This window comes from Euleptes europaea, chromosome 3, assembly GCF_029931775.1.
Source record: "Euleptes europaea isolate rEulEur1 chromosome 3, rEulEur1.hap1, whole genome shotgun sequence".
Classification (NCBI taxonomy): domain Eukaryota; kingdom Metazoa; phylum Chordata; class Lepidosauria; order Squamata; family Sphaerodactylidae; genus Euleptes; species Euleptes europaea.
The window spans coordinates 106,199,087-106,215,282 of record NC_079314.1 but is presented as its reverse complement, the minus strand read 5'-3'; the positions used below and the strand labels follow the sequence as shown (position 1 = coordinate 106,215,282).

The 16,196-nt window shown below is 42.0% G+C and overlaps 1 protein-coding gene across 1 annotated transcript in view; it reads left to right on the top strand.

The window, feature by feature from the left end:
• The first annotated feature begins 5,355 nt into the window (after positions 1-5,355).
• CACNA2D4 (calcium voltage-gated channel auxiliary subunit alpha2delta 4) overlaps positions 5,356-16,196 on the top strand; it is a 171,546-nt gene continuing 160,705 nt past the window's right edge. Inside the window, exon 1 of the mRNA XM_056846716.1 lies at positions 5,356-5,415. Coding sequence (XP_056702694.1) covers positions 5,368-5,415 — 48 coding nt within the window. The 5' untranslated portion in view covers positions 5,356-5,367. The remainder of the gene's footprint in view (positions 5,416-16,196) is intronic.

The window sequence follows — 16,196 nt, the reverse complement described above, 5'->3', positions numbered from 1 at the left end:
CTCCCACTGGTGGTGAAGAGGGACCTGGCAGCCCTAAGTAAAACCCAGATGGAACCAGGTATTAGCTATTAGTGCCTATAGCTGATCTTAGTACAATAAAGCCACAGAAGGGGCCAAAAGGAGTCAGTTCTAGTACATTCAGGCTGCAAGCCAGGGTTGTCAACTACTAATTTTAAAAATACCTCATTAGAGGCTAATCAGGTGACAAGTCAGGCCGGGAGGGGATAAAGACAAATAGGCCAGGGTTAGAGATAAGAGAAAATAATTTAACTCTCCCCGGAGTTGGCTGTGTGGGGGAGGGAAGGGTATGTACAAAGATTGCTGGTGCCTCAACATCAAAACTCGTTTTGGGTAAACCAGTTTTTTCTACCTCTATTTCTCTATCATGTAAAGATAGGGTTGCCAGGTGCCCGCTGGTGGCGGGCAAGCCCCCGGCAATTTACCCTTCTGCCCGCCGACCACCTGAGGGTTGGCGGGCAAATGTGGCTGCGCGCGTACATACCGTGCACATGTCACTTCCGGTTGTAAACCCGCTTCGCGAGGGGCCCTATATTACTCAAACTCTTAGGGCCGCTTTACCACTCTAACTAAGAGGTATAATGCCCCTTGCAAGGCGGTTCTAAAGCGGAAGTGACGCCCGTGCATCAGCGCGCATGTGTGCGCACATGCAGACATTCCAGAGAGCAGCAGAATACCCTCCCACCAGAGGAGAGGGGGGACCTGGTAACCCTATGTAAAGGCCTAGTTATGCAGAGGAGGTAAAACTGTGTCTTTTGACTTGCACATGAGGGTTCACATGACTGAATGCTATGTCATACAAAAGAAAAAGAATCCTTGCATACTATATAGTGTAATGCCCAGATATAAGGGCTGGTATAAAATACTATGTACTCATATGCACACACATGGAAGCTTTGGGAAGTTGGCATCCGGGAGCCATGAACCAACAAATCATGCTCTCTGTGCTTGGTACGGCCTTTCACCAGTAGAGAGCTCTGAATTACCTTCATCCTTAGGAATGTGTTTTCTAGTTACTAAGATCACAAGACCTAGAACTTGCTTAGAGACAGCCTTCGGGCAATATCTATAGGTTATGCAAATTAGAGTGAAGTAGACACTTAATGTGCACTGGTGCTTTTGTGTGTCAATCTGCTTGCAGCAGCCATGGGCCTGCCCCACGCGAATGCATAAATGATACTGACTTTCCTTTGGTGAGTAACTCTGCATCTTATTTATGGGTTATTTCACCCCAGGGTCTGTGTTTAGCTAAATAAAGAACTGTTGCTCTTTTTAACCTCCTCCTAGTTGTCTTCATTGGACTCTATAAGACAACCAGGGCACTTCAGTAGCAGTATCCTTCTCCCAGTTAAGTAGTTTCTGTGTGGAAGGTTTTTTTTTTTTTTTAAAGAAAGAACACTGAATCATGTACGAACCCACCTACGGTCAGGTACAGGCTAAATATAGGTTTATTACCTCAAGAAAAACGAGGTCATAATGTCACACGCTATTAGAGGGTGACAAGAGGCAGAATGCTGGGAAAGGACTAGAATATTCTGTTTTGTTTCCCACAGGAATAAGCACTTTGTACTTGCCTGTTTTCTGCAAGTTGATTCAATAACTCAGTTTGCTATTCCCATCACAATCAGAACCTTCCTGGTAGTATATACATTATTAGGACAATTGTGAAAGATTGGGTGAGTCCTGCTTAGGTATTGGAGTGTAGAGCCATATTGTGCCACATCATAGCCACTGTGGAGTAGTATTGGGACTGTCAGACTAGGATTTGGAAGATCCAGGTTTGAATCTCCACTCTACCACGAAACCTTGCTGTGTAATCTTGGGCCAGTCACTCTCTTTAAGCCTAACTCACCTCACAACGTTGTTATGAGGATAAAACCAGATGGAGGCGAGCATGTATGGATGCCAGCCTCCAGGGACTAACGGGAGATCTCCTGCTATTACAACTGATCTCCAGCCGATAGAGATCAGTTCTCCTGGAGAAAACGGCGGCTTTGGCAATTTTACTCTATGGCACTGAAGGAGGGCTACTAATTGGAAATTGCCACCTGTGAGACCTTATACTTAAAAGACTGTGGCAAGAAGAAAAGACTACCTCATTGCCAGAAACCCTTGCCACTGGGACTACTTTCACATCTCCAAGACGCAAGTCAAAGCGAGATATTAGCACAATTTGTGATTGTCAATTGATATATTGTGATTGTACAAATTCATATATGAACTTTAATATAATGTGAATATTTGTGAAACATATATCTAACTAAAAAGATTGCAGTATAAACGGCATATTTTCTGCTATTTCATGGTTTACTAACTACTTTTATAGCAGGCTAACTTCATATTTGTTCAACTGCCAGGTAGTAGAAGGAGATCTCCTGCTGATTCAACTGATCTCCAGCCGATAGAGATCAGATCACCTGGGGAAAAATGGCCGCTTTGGCAATTGAATTCTATGGCATTGAAGTCCCTCCCCTCCCCAAACCCCGCCCTCTTCAGGCTCCGCCCCCAAAATCTCCCACCGGTTGCAGAGAGGGACCTGGCAACCCTAGAGGAGGGGGACTTCAACTCAGTTGGAGATCAGTTGTAGTAGCAGGGGATCTCCAGCTAGTACCTGGAGGTTGCCAACCCTAGTGGTAATCATGAAGCCGATAAGAATCTTGTAAGAAAATAAGTACTTTCTTTCTACTTCTTGTGTGTGTGTGTGCATGCGCGCACGTGTGCAGGGGGTAGAAAGACAGCAATTCACAGTAAGGTATTTTGGGACTGATTAAAGTGAAGAACAGCTTTTTGCCTCCAAGGATAAATATTGCACAAAAACACAACTTAGCCTCAAAAAACGGTGAGGTATGAAAGATTTGGCTGAAATCCTGCACATGGTTATGCTGCTTAAATCCTCCCAAAATCAAGGGTTTGAAGCAGCTTAACTGAGTTTGGGATGGAAGGCAAGTAATATACTCTGTGGATTTTTCGTGTTTGAACTTTATTGGCTTTTATCCATCATACTTAACAACCTGAAAATATGGGAAAGCATGTCAAATTGCATCTCAGCTCCCAGTTGTTCCCTTTCCCCTTAAATGGGTTTCTTCCACTCTTCTTTTTTGTTTTAAATTACCTGTATGATATCTGGAATAAGAATAACCTAATGATAGCAAAAGAAAGAAAAAGGGGGAGAGTGATATGAAAGACAAAGGAAAAATCAAAAAAAGGAGTGGACAGGAAGAAGAGTTGGTTTTTATATGCCGACTTTCTCTACCACTTAAGGAAGAATCAAACTGGCTTACAATCACCTTCCTTTCCCCTCCCAACAACAAACACCCTGTGAGGTAGGTGGGGCTGAGAGAGCTTTAAGATAGCTGTGACTAGCCCAAGGTCACCCAGCTGGCTTCATGACCATGCTATCTGATCTTCCCCATTATAGAAATCAGTGGTTCAGCTTCATTTGAACAATTGTGTATAGTTTCACTTGCCCGATCTCAGAAAGCCAGCATCGTGCAGTGGTTAGATAGTGGGACTAGGATCTGGGAGACCCTGGTTCGAATCCCCACTCTGTTATGGAAGCTTGCTGGGTGGCCTTGGGCCAGTCACCCATTCTCAGCCTAACCTACTTCAAAGAGCTATTCTGAGGACAGAAATAGGATTGCCAATTCTGGGTTTGAAATCCCTGGAAATTTGGGAGTGGAGCCTGGGGAAGGGACCTCAGTGGGATATAATGACATAGAGTCCTTCCTCCAAAGCTCCCATTTTCTCCAGGGAACTGATCTCTGTAGTGTGGAGATCAGCTGTAATTCCAGGAGATTTCCAAGCTCCACCTGGGGGATGGCAACCCTATACACCACTTTCGGTACCCACTGGGGAGAAAAGGGGGGTATAAATGAAGTGAATAAAAGAATGATGGGGTGGAAAAGAGCAACTAAAATGGTCAGGAAGTTGGAGGCTTAAAAGGTTTGTGCTTCTATGTGTGTGTGTGGGGGGGAGGATTTGATAGAGATTTATAAAATGATAAGCAATATGAGTGAACACAAAAAACTATAATTGACTATTATCCGGTAAAATGGGTGATATGTTCAGGAACATAGTAATAACCACTAGCATACATGGCATTAATCAGTCATAAAAAATTAATGCATTGGTTGATCAATGGCTATTAACCATGATAGCTAAGTGGACTGTACATGTTCAGAATCTTAAATGTCCAATAACCATGTGCTAACAGCAACCAATAAATGATGTTGTTCACCTTCAGGCTGGTCCTGCCCCCTGAGGGAGGGGCTGTGGCTCAGTGGTGGAGCCTCTGCTTGGCATGCAGAAGGTCCTAGGTTCAATCTCCGGTATCTCCAGTTAAAGCAAGTAGGTGATGTGAAAGACCTCTGCCTGAGACCCTGGAGAGCCGCTACCGGTCTGAGTAGACAATACTGACTTTGATGGACCAAGGGTTTGTTTCAGTATAAGGCAGCTTCATGTATTCATGTGACATCTGTATAATCAGCTGCACCCCTGTAGCAAGACCCTATGCTTGTACAACCCTGTGCTTATATTGGGCGCATATAAGTGCTGGCATGTAATCAGGACTCTGTGTTTTCTGTTGTTTCCAATCATGCAAAGGCACCTACACGTGTATACTTGTATGCACATAGGGGTTTACAGCAGACTTGTGGCTGGCACACAAGTGTTGGGGGTGGAATCAGCAGTCACAATCCTGCTTCTTTCTACATGTGTTCAGTGACAAATATCTAAAGAAGATATTCCCCATGCTGTCCAGCCTGCCAGTTAAGACCTTCTTCACAAGCCCTGCTCTGTGTGCCATGGCCTTCAGAGGTAAGGCGGGTGGTGATCAGAGGCAGGGCTTTTTCAGCAGTGGCACCTCGCCTGTGGAATGGCCTTGCTCTTGAGGCTCGCTGCACCTACTCTCCTGTCCTTTAGGTGCCAAGCCAAAACATTTCTTTTTACCCAGGCTTTTAATTAAGGAATTGGTATTTTAACATCATTTGCTTCTCACTTGAGAACTGTTTTAAGCTGCTTGGTGTTTTATGCTGTTTTTATGTTTATTGCTGTATTTTTAATGCCAGACTTTTATTATTTTTAACTTTTATAGTGTTTTATCTTTATTATGTTTTACTTTGTAAGCTACCCTGAGCACATTTTCAGGAAAGGTAGCATAGAAATTTTCTAAACCAATAAATAAGGCACCTCTCCAGTCCACAGTGGGTAGCCGTGTTAGTCTGTCTGCAGTAGTAGAAAAGGGCAATACTGTCCAACTGATTCTGAAAGATGGAGGTAACTGACAGCTGCTTGTTCTTTTTCCCCCATATATGTAGAGTGAAGTCCTGGGCTGATACTTTTGGTGCAGAAATGTATCGCATCATGACAAAGTATTCTGGCTCTCTCTTATTGCAGAAGGTAAGTGCTAAGTAATATAGATTTGAAACAAAATTTCATGCACACGTTCTTTAATTCCATCTGTTTGTAAAGGACTTATAGGGAGGGAAGGAAATATTGGGATGTATAAGGGATGCCAGGCTTAGGGTTGCTAAGTTCTTCTTTGCCACCGGCAGGAGGTTTTTGGCGTGGAGCCTGAGGAGGATGGGGTTTGGGGAGGGGAGGGACTTCAATGCCATAGAGTTCAGTTGCCAGAGCAGCCATTTTCTCCAGGGGAACCGATCTCTATCGGCTGGAGATCAGTTGTAACAGCAGCAGATCTCCAGCTACTACCTGGAGGTTAGCAACCCTAGCTAACCTCCAGGTGTGACCTGGGGATCTTCCAGAATTACAGCTAATTTCCACACTACAGAGATCGTTTTTTGTGTAGCAAACATGCTTTGGAGGGTGGACTCTATGGCATTGTACCCCACTGAAGTCCCTATCATCCCCAGGCTCCGCCCCCAAATTTCCAGGAGTTTTCCTACCTAGATCCGGACCCCCACCCCCTACTAGGAAAGACCTGGCAACCCTAGGATGTTTGTTGATCTTCATTAATTCATTTCCAAATTTTACCTCCTACACTTGAGGATATTGTACTGCCAGCAAAGCGCCCCATAGGAAATGTGTGTCTTGTCCATACATACTTTTGCCACATTTCTTTTCATTTCACTTTTGTCCACATTATAATCCTCATAGGTTTTCCATTAACATACATTTCCTCCCCTTCAGCTTTAGGTTTTGGCTTATAAATCTTTCCCTATGATAATTCTTTTGTGAAATTATACCCTATGAACTCAGGCATGCAAATTCACCCAAAATTGGATGCAGTTTGGCCAAATGTGTCTCAGAAAAGCAGGGAACCATGAAAGAGGATTGCAAAGCAGCTTGCTTCTGGGTTTGTGAAGCAGCTGGATCTAGCTTTTGTTAAAAGAAATTAGCAGAAATTACTAGCAAAGTGTCTATGGTAGAGGGGTACAGCTGCGCAAGGGGGGGAGAATGAAGTGAAAGACAAAAGATCCAATAATGCCATTTATTTGTTCTGTATAAAATATTTTCACCCCACACTGCAATTCTTGTGGAAGCTTACAACATAAAAAAAAAATCAGTTTAAAAAACCAAAGTATAAACCAAACGAAACCAGCAGCAAGAACGAAAGTCAGCTCAATGGCCAAGTAAAGAGGAGAGTCAAAGACTTCAGTCCCGACCAGTTGTGGGAAAATCTGTACCCTGTCTTAGAGAAAAATTTTTTAACCTCCAATCAAACAGGCAAAATTAACCCCTGGTGCCTGCACATATATCAAACTCCCCAACAGTCTGAACCTTTCAGCCTCCTAAATTCAGGTGAGCCCTGTTGCCTCTCAAGCTGGGCCAAGCAAAGTTTTATTTGGCCTGCTCTGGGGCGTCATCTATCATACCTAGATGCAAGCAAGATCGTCTCAGGTCTTGACCAACGCTAAGGCCAAACTAGATGTGATGGCATCCTCATAGCTGCCACAAGGATTCACGCACACGTTCTCTTACGCTGAGAACAATGCTAGAGAAGCTGACTCATTGAAAGCTTGAAAGAAATATGAATGAAATATAATAGGAGATAATGGTTTATTGCATTGAGGATTTACGGGGATCAAGTGACTGATGAAGCCACTGGTGCAAACGGATCTTATTCATTTACCCGGAACGTCCGTCTCCCTTGATCTGCCTTCACCACTGCCGGTTACCTATTGAAGAAGTACAATTTCTTTATCATCTTGGTGATTATTTCCTGGAGAAGACACTTAATTTTGGAGTTCACTGTGGACGTGTTGGAGTATACCTGTTTCTACCTCTCGTGTGAGGTTGGGCTAGCGTGTTTGCACATCTATGTTTTGATGTTACTACTGTGATATGCTTGATCCTTACTTTGGTATTTATATAACTTGCTTTATTTTTGCTAATATAGATTGGTAAGTTTTCATAGCCTGGTGGTGTTTTGTTTGGGTTTTTTTGCTTTTGATTGCCGCCACAAGGATTTTGCAAGGATTTTAAAAATGCTGTGAGGGCCCGATCCTGATTGGGCCCATAGCACTGTGCTCTTGATAGGGTTGCCAACCCCCAGGTACTATAAACATGAGGTGTACTGAAATGAGGTTATGGAAATCCCTATACAGGAAAATTATTTTTCAGTACACAACCTCTAATCACACTAAATATTCTTTTTCAAACTGTATTACACTTTATACATATCAACATATGATTAATTATTACAGTAAGACATACGATACTGAATGCATAAGATGGACCATAACATGTAAGTGTCCATAAACCAAAGTTCATATAACTGATGTTCAAGGTTATATAACAAGTATCCATCCAATTCAGTTCACCTGGAGAAAATGGCCACTTTGGCAATTGGACTCTATGACACTGAAGTCCCTCCCCTCCTTAAATCCTGCCCTCCTCAGGCTCCACCCCAAAAACCTCCCACCAGTAGCGAAGAGGGACCTGGCAACCCTAGCTCTTGTTCCCCTCCCACACCTTTTCAAGTGCCTGAATAGCCATGGGGGGTGCAGCCACTTCAGCACTTCATAAGGCATGATGTGGAAGGAACAAGAGTGCCTCAGCCTGCCATGGTGTGAGCCCGATCAGGATCATTTTTTTGGGGTGACTTTAAAATGGCAGTAGCGTCATCATGAAGGCCATGAGGATGTTGTCACATCTAAAGTAAGTAAAGGGCTCCAGCAGTGACGGTCACCACACACCACACATGAATTAGAAAAGGAACATCATCTAGAAGCTCACTTCAGTTCTCTGCCATTAGCCACAAAGCCCTTTGTATCTTGTCTGAATAAATTTTAAAATGTAGTAAAGTAGAACAGTTTGCAAGATGAGAAAAATGTGAAGCAAACCTACGGAAAATGAAGCAAGCAAAAAGGGCTTTAAGCTGAGGTTGTTCACCTTTATTGTTGTTGATCCAAGATAAAGGATTGCAGGTGAGGGGTATCTATGTTGACCTGTTATAGCAAAACATTAAATTGTTGCACTTTGAAGACTATAATAGATTTATTATGGGATAAGGTTTTGTGGACTATATCTCCAGGTTCATATTTTTCTTCTTAAAATGTCGTAGTCCATCCCATGGGATCCCTCTGGTCTCTTTCTGTAGAGTTTTGCCATGTTGTTAGCTGCTCTGATGTTACCAAGTTATCACCCATTTTTGCCCTAATGTACCTATCATCCTTCAGTAGATTGAAAGCGGTTACACATGCTTTTGCTGGCATGGGCTGGCAGGGAGGTTTGTTGGTTAAGGAAGGAACTCAGCCCCTGAGAGCTGAAATAGTCTTCTTGGCAACTATGTTTTTTTGCAGAGATAGATACAATACAAGGGAACCTAACACATCTGGGATTGCACTGTTTTCTGACCTAAGAAGTATGTTTGTGTTATCTGTGATTATTTAAAAATTCACACAATAAAAAATAAATACAGTGGTAAAACAGAAGAAAACGAGAGCTTCTAATAGAACCTGCAATCCTAAGAACACTTTCCAAGGAGTTAGACCTATTGAATAAAATGAGGTTTACTTCTGGGTAGACCTGTTTAGGATTGCTCCCGAATTCTTGTGTCTGACTGTACCTTAGATTACCATATCAAAAATGGGGAGGGGGGAGGGATTTGCTTGTTTCGATAAAGTGCTACAGTACAGACAACAATGTCTGGTTTTGTATTATTCCATTGTTGTTGTTCTACTCCTAAACTATTGATTCATTCTATTGTTATGGCATGAAGTAGACTTTAGTTCTATCTATCCTTCTGTGCAGCGTCTTGTGGCTATTTTTTAGTCAGTTGTTTAAGGGAAAAGATGGTTTATTCTGTTCTTTGCTGTGTTGAAAGTCAATTTGGAGAGCAAGGTTAACACCGTTGTCAGGGTGACATAACTGATATGGATAGTGGGATTGTTTGCATTGGTTTCCAAATATTCATCTTATGTTTTCAATAAAAACGGCTCTGTGATACAGTGTTTCCTGTTTGCCCCTGAATGGGAGAAGGAAGCTGTGGTGTTTTTGATATGTAAATGCTGTGTGTGTTTATTGCTGGGTTTTAATGTGGGGTTTATTGGGATGTTGCTGTGGTTTAAAAAGGCAGCCCTCGAAAGTCAGAAAGAGGGGGGCTGGATGGGTGATTGAACTGTGTTACGATTGGATGGTACCTGCGCCCTAGGGGGTAGAATTGACTTGTTTGTGGAGAGAGAGTTTTGCTCAGCGTGTGCGGGGGAAGAGTCGAGCGAAGTGCTGGGGAGAGTGTGTGGAATCTGTGTTCTTTGTGAAAGTTATAAGTCTGAGTGGCAAGTTAGGAAAGTGAGCTTTATTGAAGTTATTAGCCTGGGTAGCAAGTGAGAAAACGAGCCTTCGTGGCTAGGTATATTTAAAGAACTTTAGAGAAAGAAGAACTGAACCTATCTGAAACCATTACGCTTATGACCTTTACTGAAACCATTACCCTGTTATACTTCTAAATGAATTGTTTATGTTTAAGAGAAAATAGCAGTTTTATTTAGAGTAAAGGATCCCCTTTTACCTCACGCTGACCGTTCTGTCATTCTACCAGATATAACTCAGCCATCCAGTTCTTTGGGTCCAACTAAGGCAAGAACCATTGGTGGCAGCAAAATTAACGCTAAGGAAAACAAGGAGACAGCATAATACATGTCACCTCAGAACATTACTGGGAGGTTCCTTTACAAGTCTTTTATATATAAGGGGTCATAGAAGAGAGTACAGTAACTCAATATAACCTCTTATTATTTTTAATTTGAATTACCCAGATGGAGGATAATGGATTTTGCCTCCATTTTTTATTCCGGGTTTTCTAATTTTATGGATATCATTTTAAACATAACTAATTTTTAAAAAATAATACAGTGGCTTATATTTTGTTATAATATTTTGTGAAATACCAGAGCTTCCTTGGTGAAGGGGATTGCTGAGAAGCATATACCTTCTTGGGATTGGTGGGGGATCCAGAGATAAAATCACCAAAATAAGTTTGTGTTGTCAAAGTAGTAGGTAGGAATCTGCGGTTTTCTCAACCTCTGCTGCCAGTATCAGAACTTGGAATGAATTTACTGGCAGCTGAGGTTGAGAAAACAGCAGATTTTCCTCCATTTTATATTAAGAATGAGGATTTATAGTGCTTGCATCAAAAGTCTGTTCTCTTTTTCTTTGGCTAGCCCCATCTCATCAGATCTCAGATGCTAAGTAGGGTTGGCCCTGGTTAGTACTTGAAGGGGAGACCACCAAAGAAGTCTAGGGATGCTGTGCAGAGGCAGGCGATGGCAAACCACCTCTGAATGCCTCTTGCCTTGAAAACCCTAAAGGGTCACCATAAGTCAGCTGCAAGTTGATGGCAAAAAAACCCCAAACCTACCCCACAAAGTTGTTGTGAGGATAAAATGGGGAAGAGAAGAACAATTAATGCTCCTTGGGGGAAAGGTGGGATGCAAGTGGCCCTGGATGAATGAATAAATAAATGTGAAGTCTGATAATTAATAACTTTAGTATTATAAACTTTAGTATTTTCACTAAGTCAGCAAATCTTCACCAAGACCATCCCTGTAATATTTCTGAAATTCTGACACACTTTAAATAATAAAAAGGGGATGTGTTTTGCTTATGCAAAAACAAATAGATTGATTCTCTGCTATATTTCAGATTGATGGGACAAATGGTTTTCATTGTCTGATGAATAGGATTTTGATGCAATATAATGGTAGAACATCATTTAACCAAAGTGCCTTAATTTATGTTCCCATGGTTCCATAATTAGAAAATAAACCCTGCCACATCCCAGAAATCATCTAATAACACTACCTTTTGCAACAATTAAACTAGATAGTTTTGCTGTTGAATAAATAACATTTTAATTGATTTAGCTAAAGTTTTCCATTGTTCAGCAAAATTATTTTATCAACTACAAAAACCCCCCACCAAGTTTAATAGGAGCAACCTCTAAAAAAACGCAATGTCAGGATGTTAATTTGCCCAGTTTGTCTATGCTGTGCTACTAGATATGGGAGCAACTGGCATTGAGTTGCTGGCATTTCCTTTATGTTTAATAGCTTTGCATACAGATTGCAGGATAATTCACTTGTACTTTTTAATTCAAAGAACGGTTTGACAACTTTTGAAATCTGCTTTTCCTTTGCACCATTTTAACGTTTGCAGTTCCGTTTTAAATTTATTGCTCTGCTTCTTTTTGATCAGTAGAATTAATTGATCACACATCTGGTACCCCATTGCCTAAGAACATGCTGTGCCAAGAACCCCTAAAGTGCCCGTTCCACTTTCCCTGAGTTGTACCTTCCTTTTATGAAGCAAGCTCATAAGTTCTCATTGGGACTTTACTTTTCTGACACATGCCCCTTGGTACTTCATTACTTATACAGATCATTAGTCTTTCTCATGAGGAGCACAGGTGCCTGGTGTGTGGGCAGAAATGCTATAGCGTTAATTAACTTTGACACAAGCAGGGAGTTGGGAGTTTATCCATTTTCTGTGCATATAGTTTTTGAAGATCCTTGTTTTTATTCTGCTGGTGGTTTTATGGATCCACAATGTCCTAAGAAACAAAAACTGTCTTTGTTTTTATTTAATTTTTAAGGACTTCAGTAGTCCCACGAAACATGTTTGTCCTTTGATAAAGTCTAATCCAGGGGTCCCCAACCTTTTTGAGCCTGTGGGCGTGTTTGGAATTCTGACAGGGCATGGTGGGTGCCACAGGAGGCTGCCACAGGAAGCAGAGCCAGCCACAAAATGATTGCCACAGCTTAACTTCAGTAACACAGTGTAGACCTTTGTGCTGTGGTGGCAGCTGCTGCCAAAGCAACATTTTAAAAATCTGCACAGCCAATCAAATCTCCAATAGTCAATCATAATCCTTTCTAGGCAAAATCCCCACTAGGCCCCACCCACTTCCTCAAAACATTTGGTGGGCACCCGAAAAGGTGTCGGAGGGTGCCATGGCATTTACGGGCATCACGCTGGGGATCCTTGGTCTAATATGAATATAGGATATGGGGTGAGAAGCTTTTTGAAGGGTGCCTGACCATCTTTGTAGGAATCAATGCTGCAGAGTCCTGTCAAAATCCCCCCCCCCCCATGCTATGATTGTGTCTATTTCTGCTTGGAGGTGAAAGTGGTTTTGCATGGAAATATTTCTCTGTCAAAAGGTCTTTCCTAAGCTAATCACTCACTTCCCTTGCTGTTGCCTTGCTGCTGAATTTCATCATGGGATTGAAGCATCCCACTCAGGTGGCTTGGAGAAGCAACATATATCATCTTCGCACTTGTCCTCATTTCTGTGTGACCATGTGTAAGGTACTGTAAGCAACAAATCAGATTTCATATAACAAATCCTTTTATTGCCATAATTGTCAGAGGAGTTGACTGAGAAAGCAATAAGAAGTTTGCTGCAGCACCCTGCTTGGATGATTTGACCATTGAGCCTAGCATGATGTAGCCATCCTGAAACAATTGAGTTTTACACATTTCTTGCCCAAGAATGGTCCAGCAGGCAAAGAATTGGGTTCCCTGTTGCTAAACCAAACTGACGATGACAGACTCATTTGTTTAAGCTTCTGCCTCAGTCATAAGCTGGTGGGGTGCTCGTTTTTGTTTTTTAAAAGTGTGCATTGGTGAGGTTAAACCATCTTCCTACTCATGGCTCACTCTCTATAGTTTGTCCTCCAACCCTCTGTTCTTTTCAAGGCCAGGCTCAAACATTAGAAGGGAGATTGCCTAGGAAAAATTGCCTACTGGGAAAGAGAGGTAGGTGTAGTGCTTTTTAACAGCGCGCCCTTTTAAGCTCTAAAATTGGACCTCCCGTCTGTTCTGTAATGGGGGTTAGCCTGGATTTAAACAAGTCTGCTCTTGCCACATCTAATCTGGCCTTCTTTGAAAGTTAGTAAATCAAAGAACAAAATACAGTGGGGAATACACATAACTTGGGAGGAACCACAAAAGCAGCAAAGGTGAATACCAGTTTCAAAATACTGTACTTACTCGACAATCCTGAATGTAAGACAAACTAATCCTCCCAAAAGACTATGCACAAAAAAGTTTTTTTAATTACTATATATGCCTATAACTTGCATGTGAAGTTACGATAACTTATTTTTCTTGATGGCACTCTTGGAGAAAAAAGCTAGACTTTCTTCCCGGTAAATAGGTATTTGAGTAGGGTTCACTAGGGAAATAACTGGATTTTTCCCTCTAAAAGTTATTTCACATTTCAGCAGTGTGGATAAAAAGTGATTACTCAGGGTCCAGAGGACCACACGTCCAAGGTTAAATTGCATAAAAGAAGTAAGAGCATTTGATGTGATGGTTTTCTTTATACCTATAATTACAGTAGTGTTATCAGCACCAGACAAACGGTTGCTCTTGTTTTGAAGCAGATGGATTTGGTATGCATACTTAGCTCATAGGCCCATTTAATTGTTTCTAACAATAGCATGATTTTTAAAGGTACAACAACAGTACGTTTATTCCTTCCCACCTTGCAGACAGACCATCCCTTCTACCATTTCTTATGCCCAGACTAGAGCAATGCTAATTCAGCATAAACCAAAAGTGTGCAATTGTTCTGCAGATTTATCGCTGACATTTCATGCTGTACATGAAATTATTTTGAATATCCTAGCTGAATTTAGCAAAGCAGGGTAATTCGAGCTATTTTAAAGTGTGTTATTGGTTACATGTTAATTCAGTGTGCAAATCTGTTCATATGAATACCATTAGATTCAGGTTAGGAGACGCTACGGGAAAATCTGCTACATTGATTAGTTGTATATTTTATGTACATATGAGTTGTTTTTTAAACTAAAAAAAATCTCTAAGTTTAATTACAAAAAAGTCATATAAAATAAATTATGAATAGAAAATACACACACATGAACACCTACATGAAGCTGTCTTATACTGAACCAGACCCTTGGTCCATCAAAATCAGTATTGTCTACTCAGAACGGCATTGGCTCTCCAGGGTCTCAGGCAGAGGTCTTTCACATCGCCTACTTTCCTTGTCCCTTTAACTGGAGATGCTGGGGATTGAACCTGGGACCTTCTCCATGCCAAGCAGATGCTCTACCACTGAGCCACAGACCCTATATATTCAATAACAATTTATAAAAAATATACCAGCTGCACTAAAGAAAAAAGAAACAGCAGCACTGTCACAAGGTGTGGTGGTTAAGAGCAGTGGTTTGGAGCAGTGGATTCTGATCTGGAGAACTGGGTTTGATTCCCCTCTCCTCCACATGTGCGGCAGAGGCTAATCTGGTGAACTGGATTTGTTTCCCCGCTCCTCCACACAAAGGTGATTGTAAACCAGCTGGGTGACCTTGGGCTAGTCACACTCTCTCAGCCTCACCTACCTCACAGGGTGTCTGTTGTGGGGAGGGGAAGGGAAGGCGATTGTAAGCTGGTTTGAGTCTCCCTTAAGTGGTAGAGAAAGTCGGCATATAAAAACCAACTCTTCTCTTTCTCCTCCTCCTAGGGAAAGTTTAGTACATGAAAAGGTCTTCACTGTTAGCAGAAGACCCAGATTGTGGCACATGGTACAGTGTAACAGTGCCCTCTCCAACACTAAGCAGGGCTGGATTTGGTCAGTCTCTGAATGAGGGACCTCTTGAGAAATGTAACAAAATAATAAATACACAATTAGAGACGTGGCTCTCCCAGTGCAGGGAGTTCCAAAGGGTAGGTGCCATACCAGAATGGGTCCTACCTCAAATGAGAATTAGGAACCTGGTTCAAGGCTTCTACTGGACATCACTGAAGTGTAATAAACAGAAGAATAGACTAAAATAGTCTCTAATAAATACACAATTAGAGACGTGGCTCTCCCAGTGCAGGGAGTTCCAAAGGGTAGGTGCCATACCAGAATGGGTCCTACCTCAAATGAGAATTAGGAACCTGGTTCAAGGCTTCTACTGGACATCACTGAAGTGTAATAAACAGAAGAATAGACTAAAATAGTCTCTAATAAATACACAATTAGAGACGTGGCTCTCCCAGTGCAGGGAGTTCCAAAGGGTAGGTGCCATTACAGAATTGGTCCTACCTCAAATGAGAATTAGGAACCTGGTTCAAGGCTTCTACTGGACATCACTGAAGTGTAATAAACAGAAGAATAGACTAAAATGGTCTCAAATGGGTAGCTGGATTAGTCTGTAATAGCAAAGCAAAGTTTGAGCCCAGCAAAAGACCAATAATTTTTTTCAGTGTATAAGCTTTTGTGAGTCAAAGATCAGTTCCTCCTCAGATATAAATTGAGAGTCTGCCCAGAACACAAAAATACCTACCTGCTCATATAATAGGAATCACGTGCCTTGATTTTACCGAAGCAAAGGGAAATAGGTCACAGTTAATCACAACAGGTTCATTTCTATTTATCGCTGCATCAAGAGCATGCTTGAAAATTAGGTGTGTACAGACTCGACAAAAAGGGAGGGGGAATCCCAGTACGTTTTCTCTGGTAGGATGAGAACAGCTTCCTTCTGCATTTGGAATGACCACGACAGATATACGCTTACCTCTAGCAGTGCCTGTGTGTTTCCTCAGTAGGAAAACAGCATCTCCAAAGTATTGTTTCAGACCTAGAAAACAGCACAGGGAGCCGGCAGGGATAAAAGAGGCTGTGAGGCGGAGGCCAGAGAGGAGAGGGTCAGAGTCTGCCCTATTGCCTGAGCTCCGTGGGCTAAGACGCTGGCTTCGTCCAAGGGGGA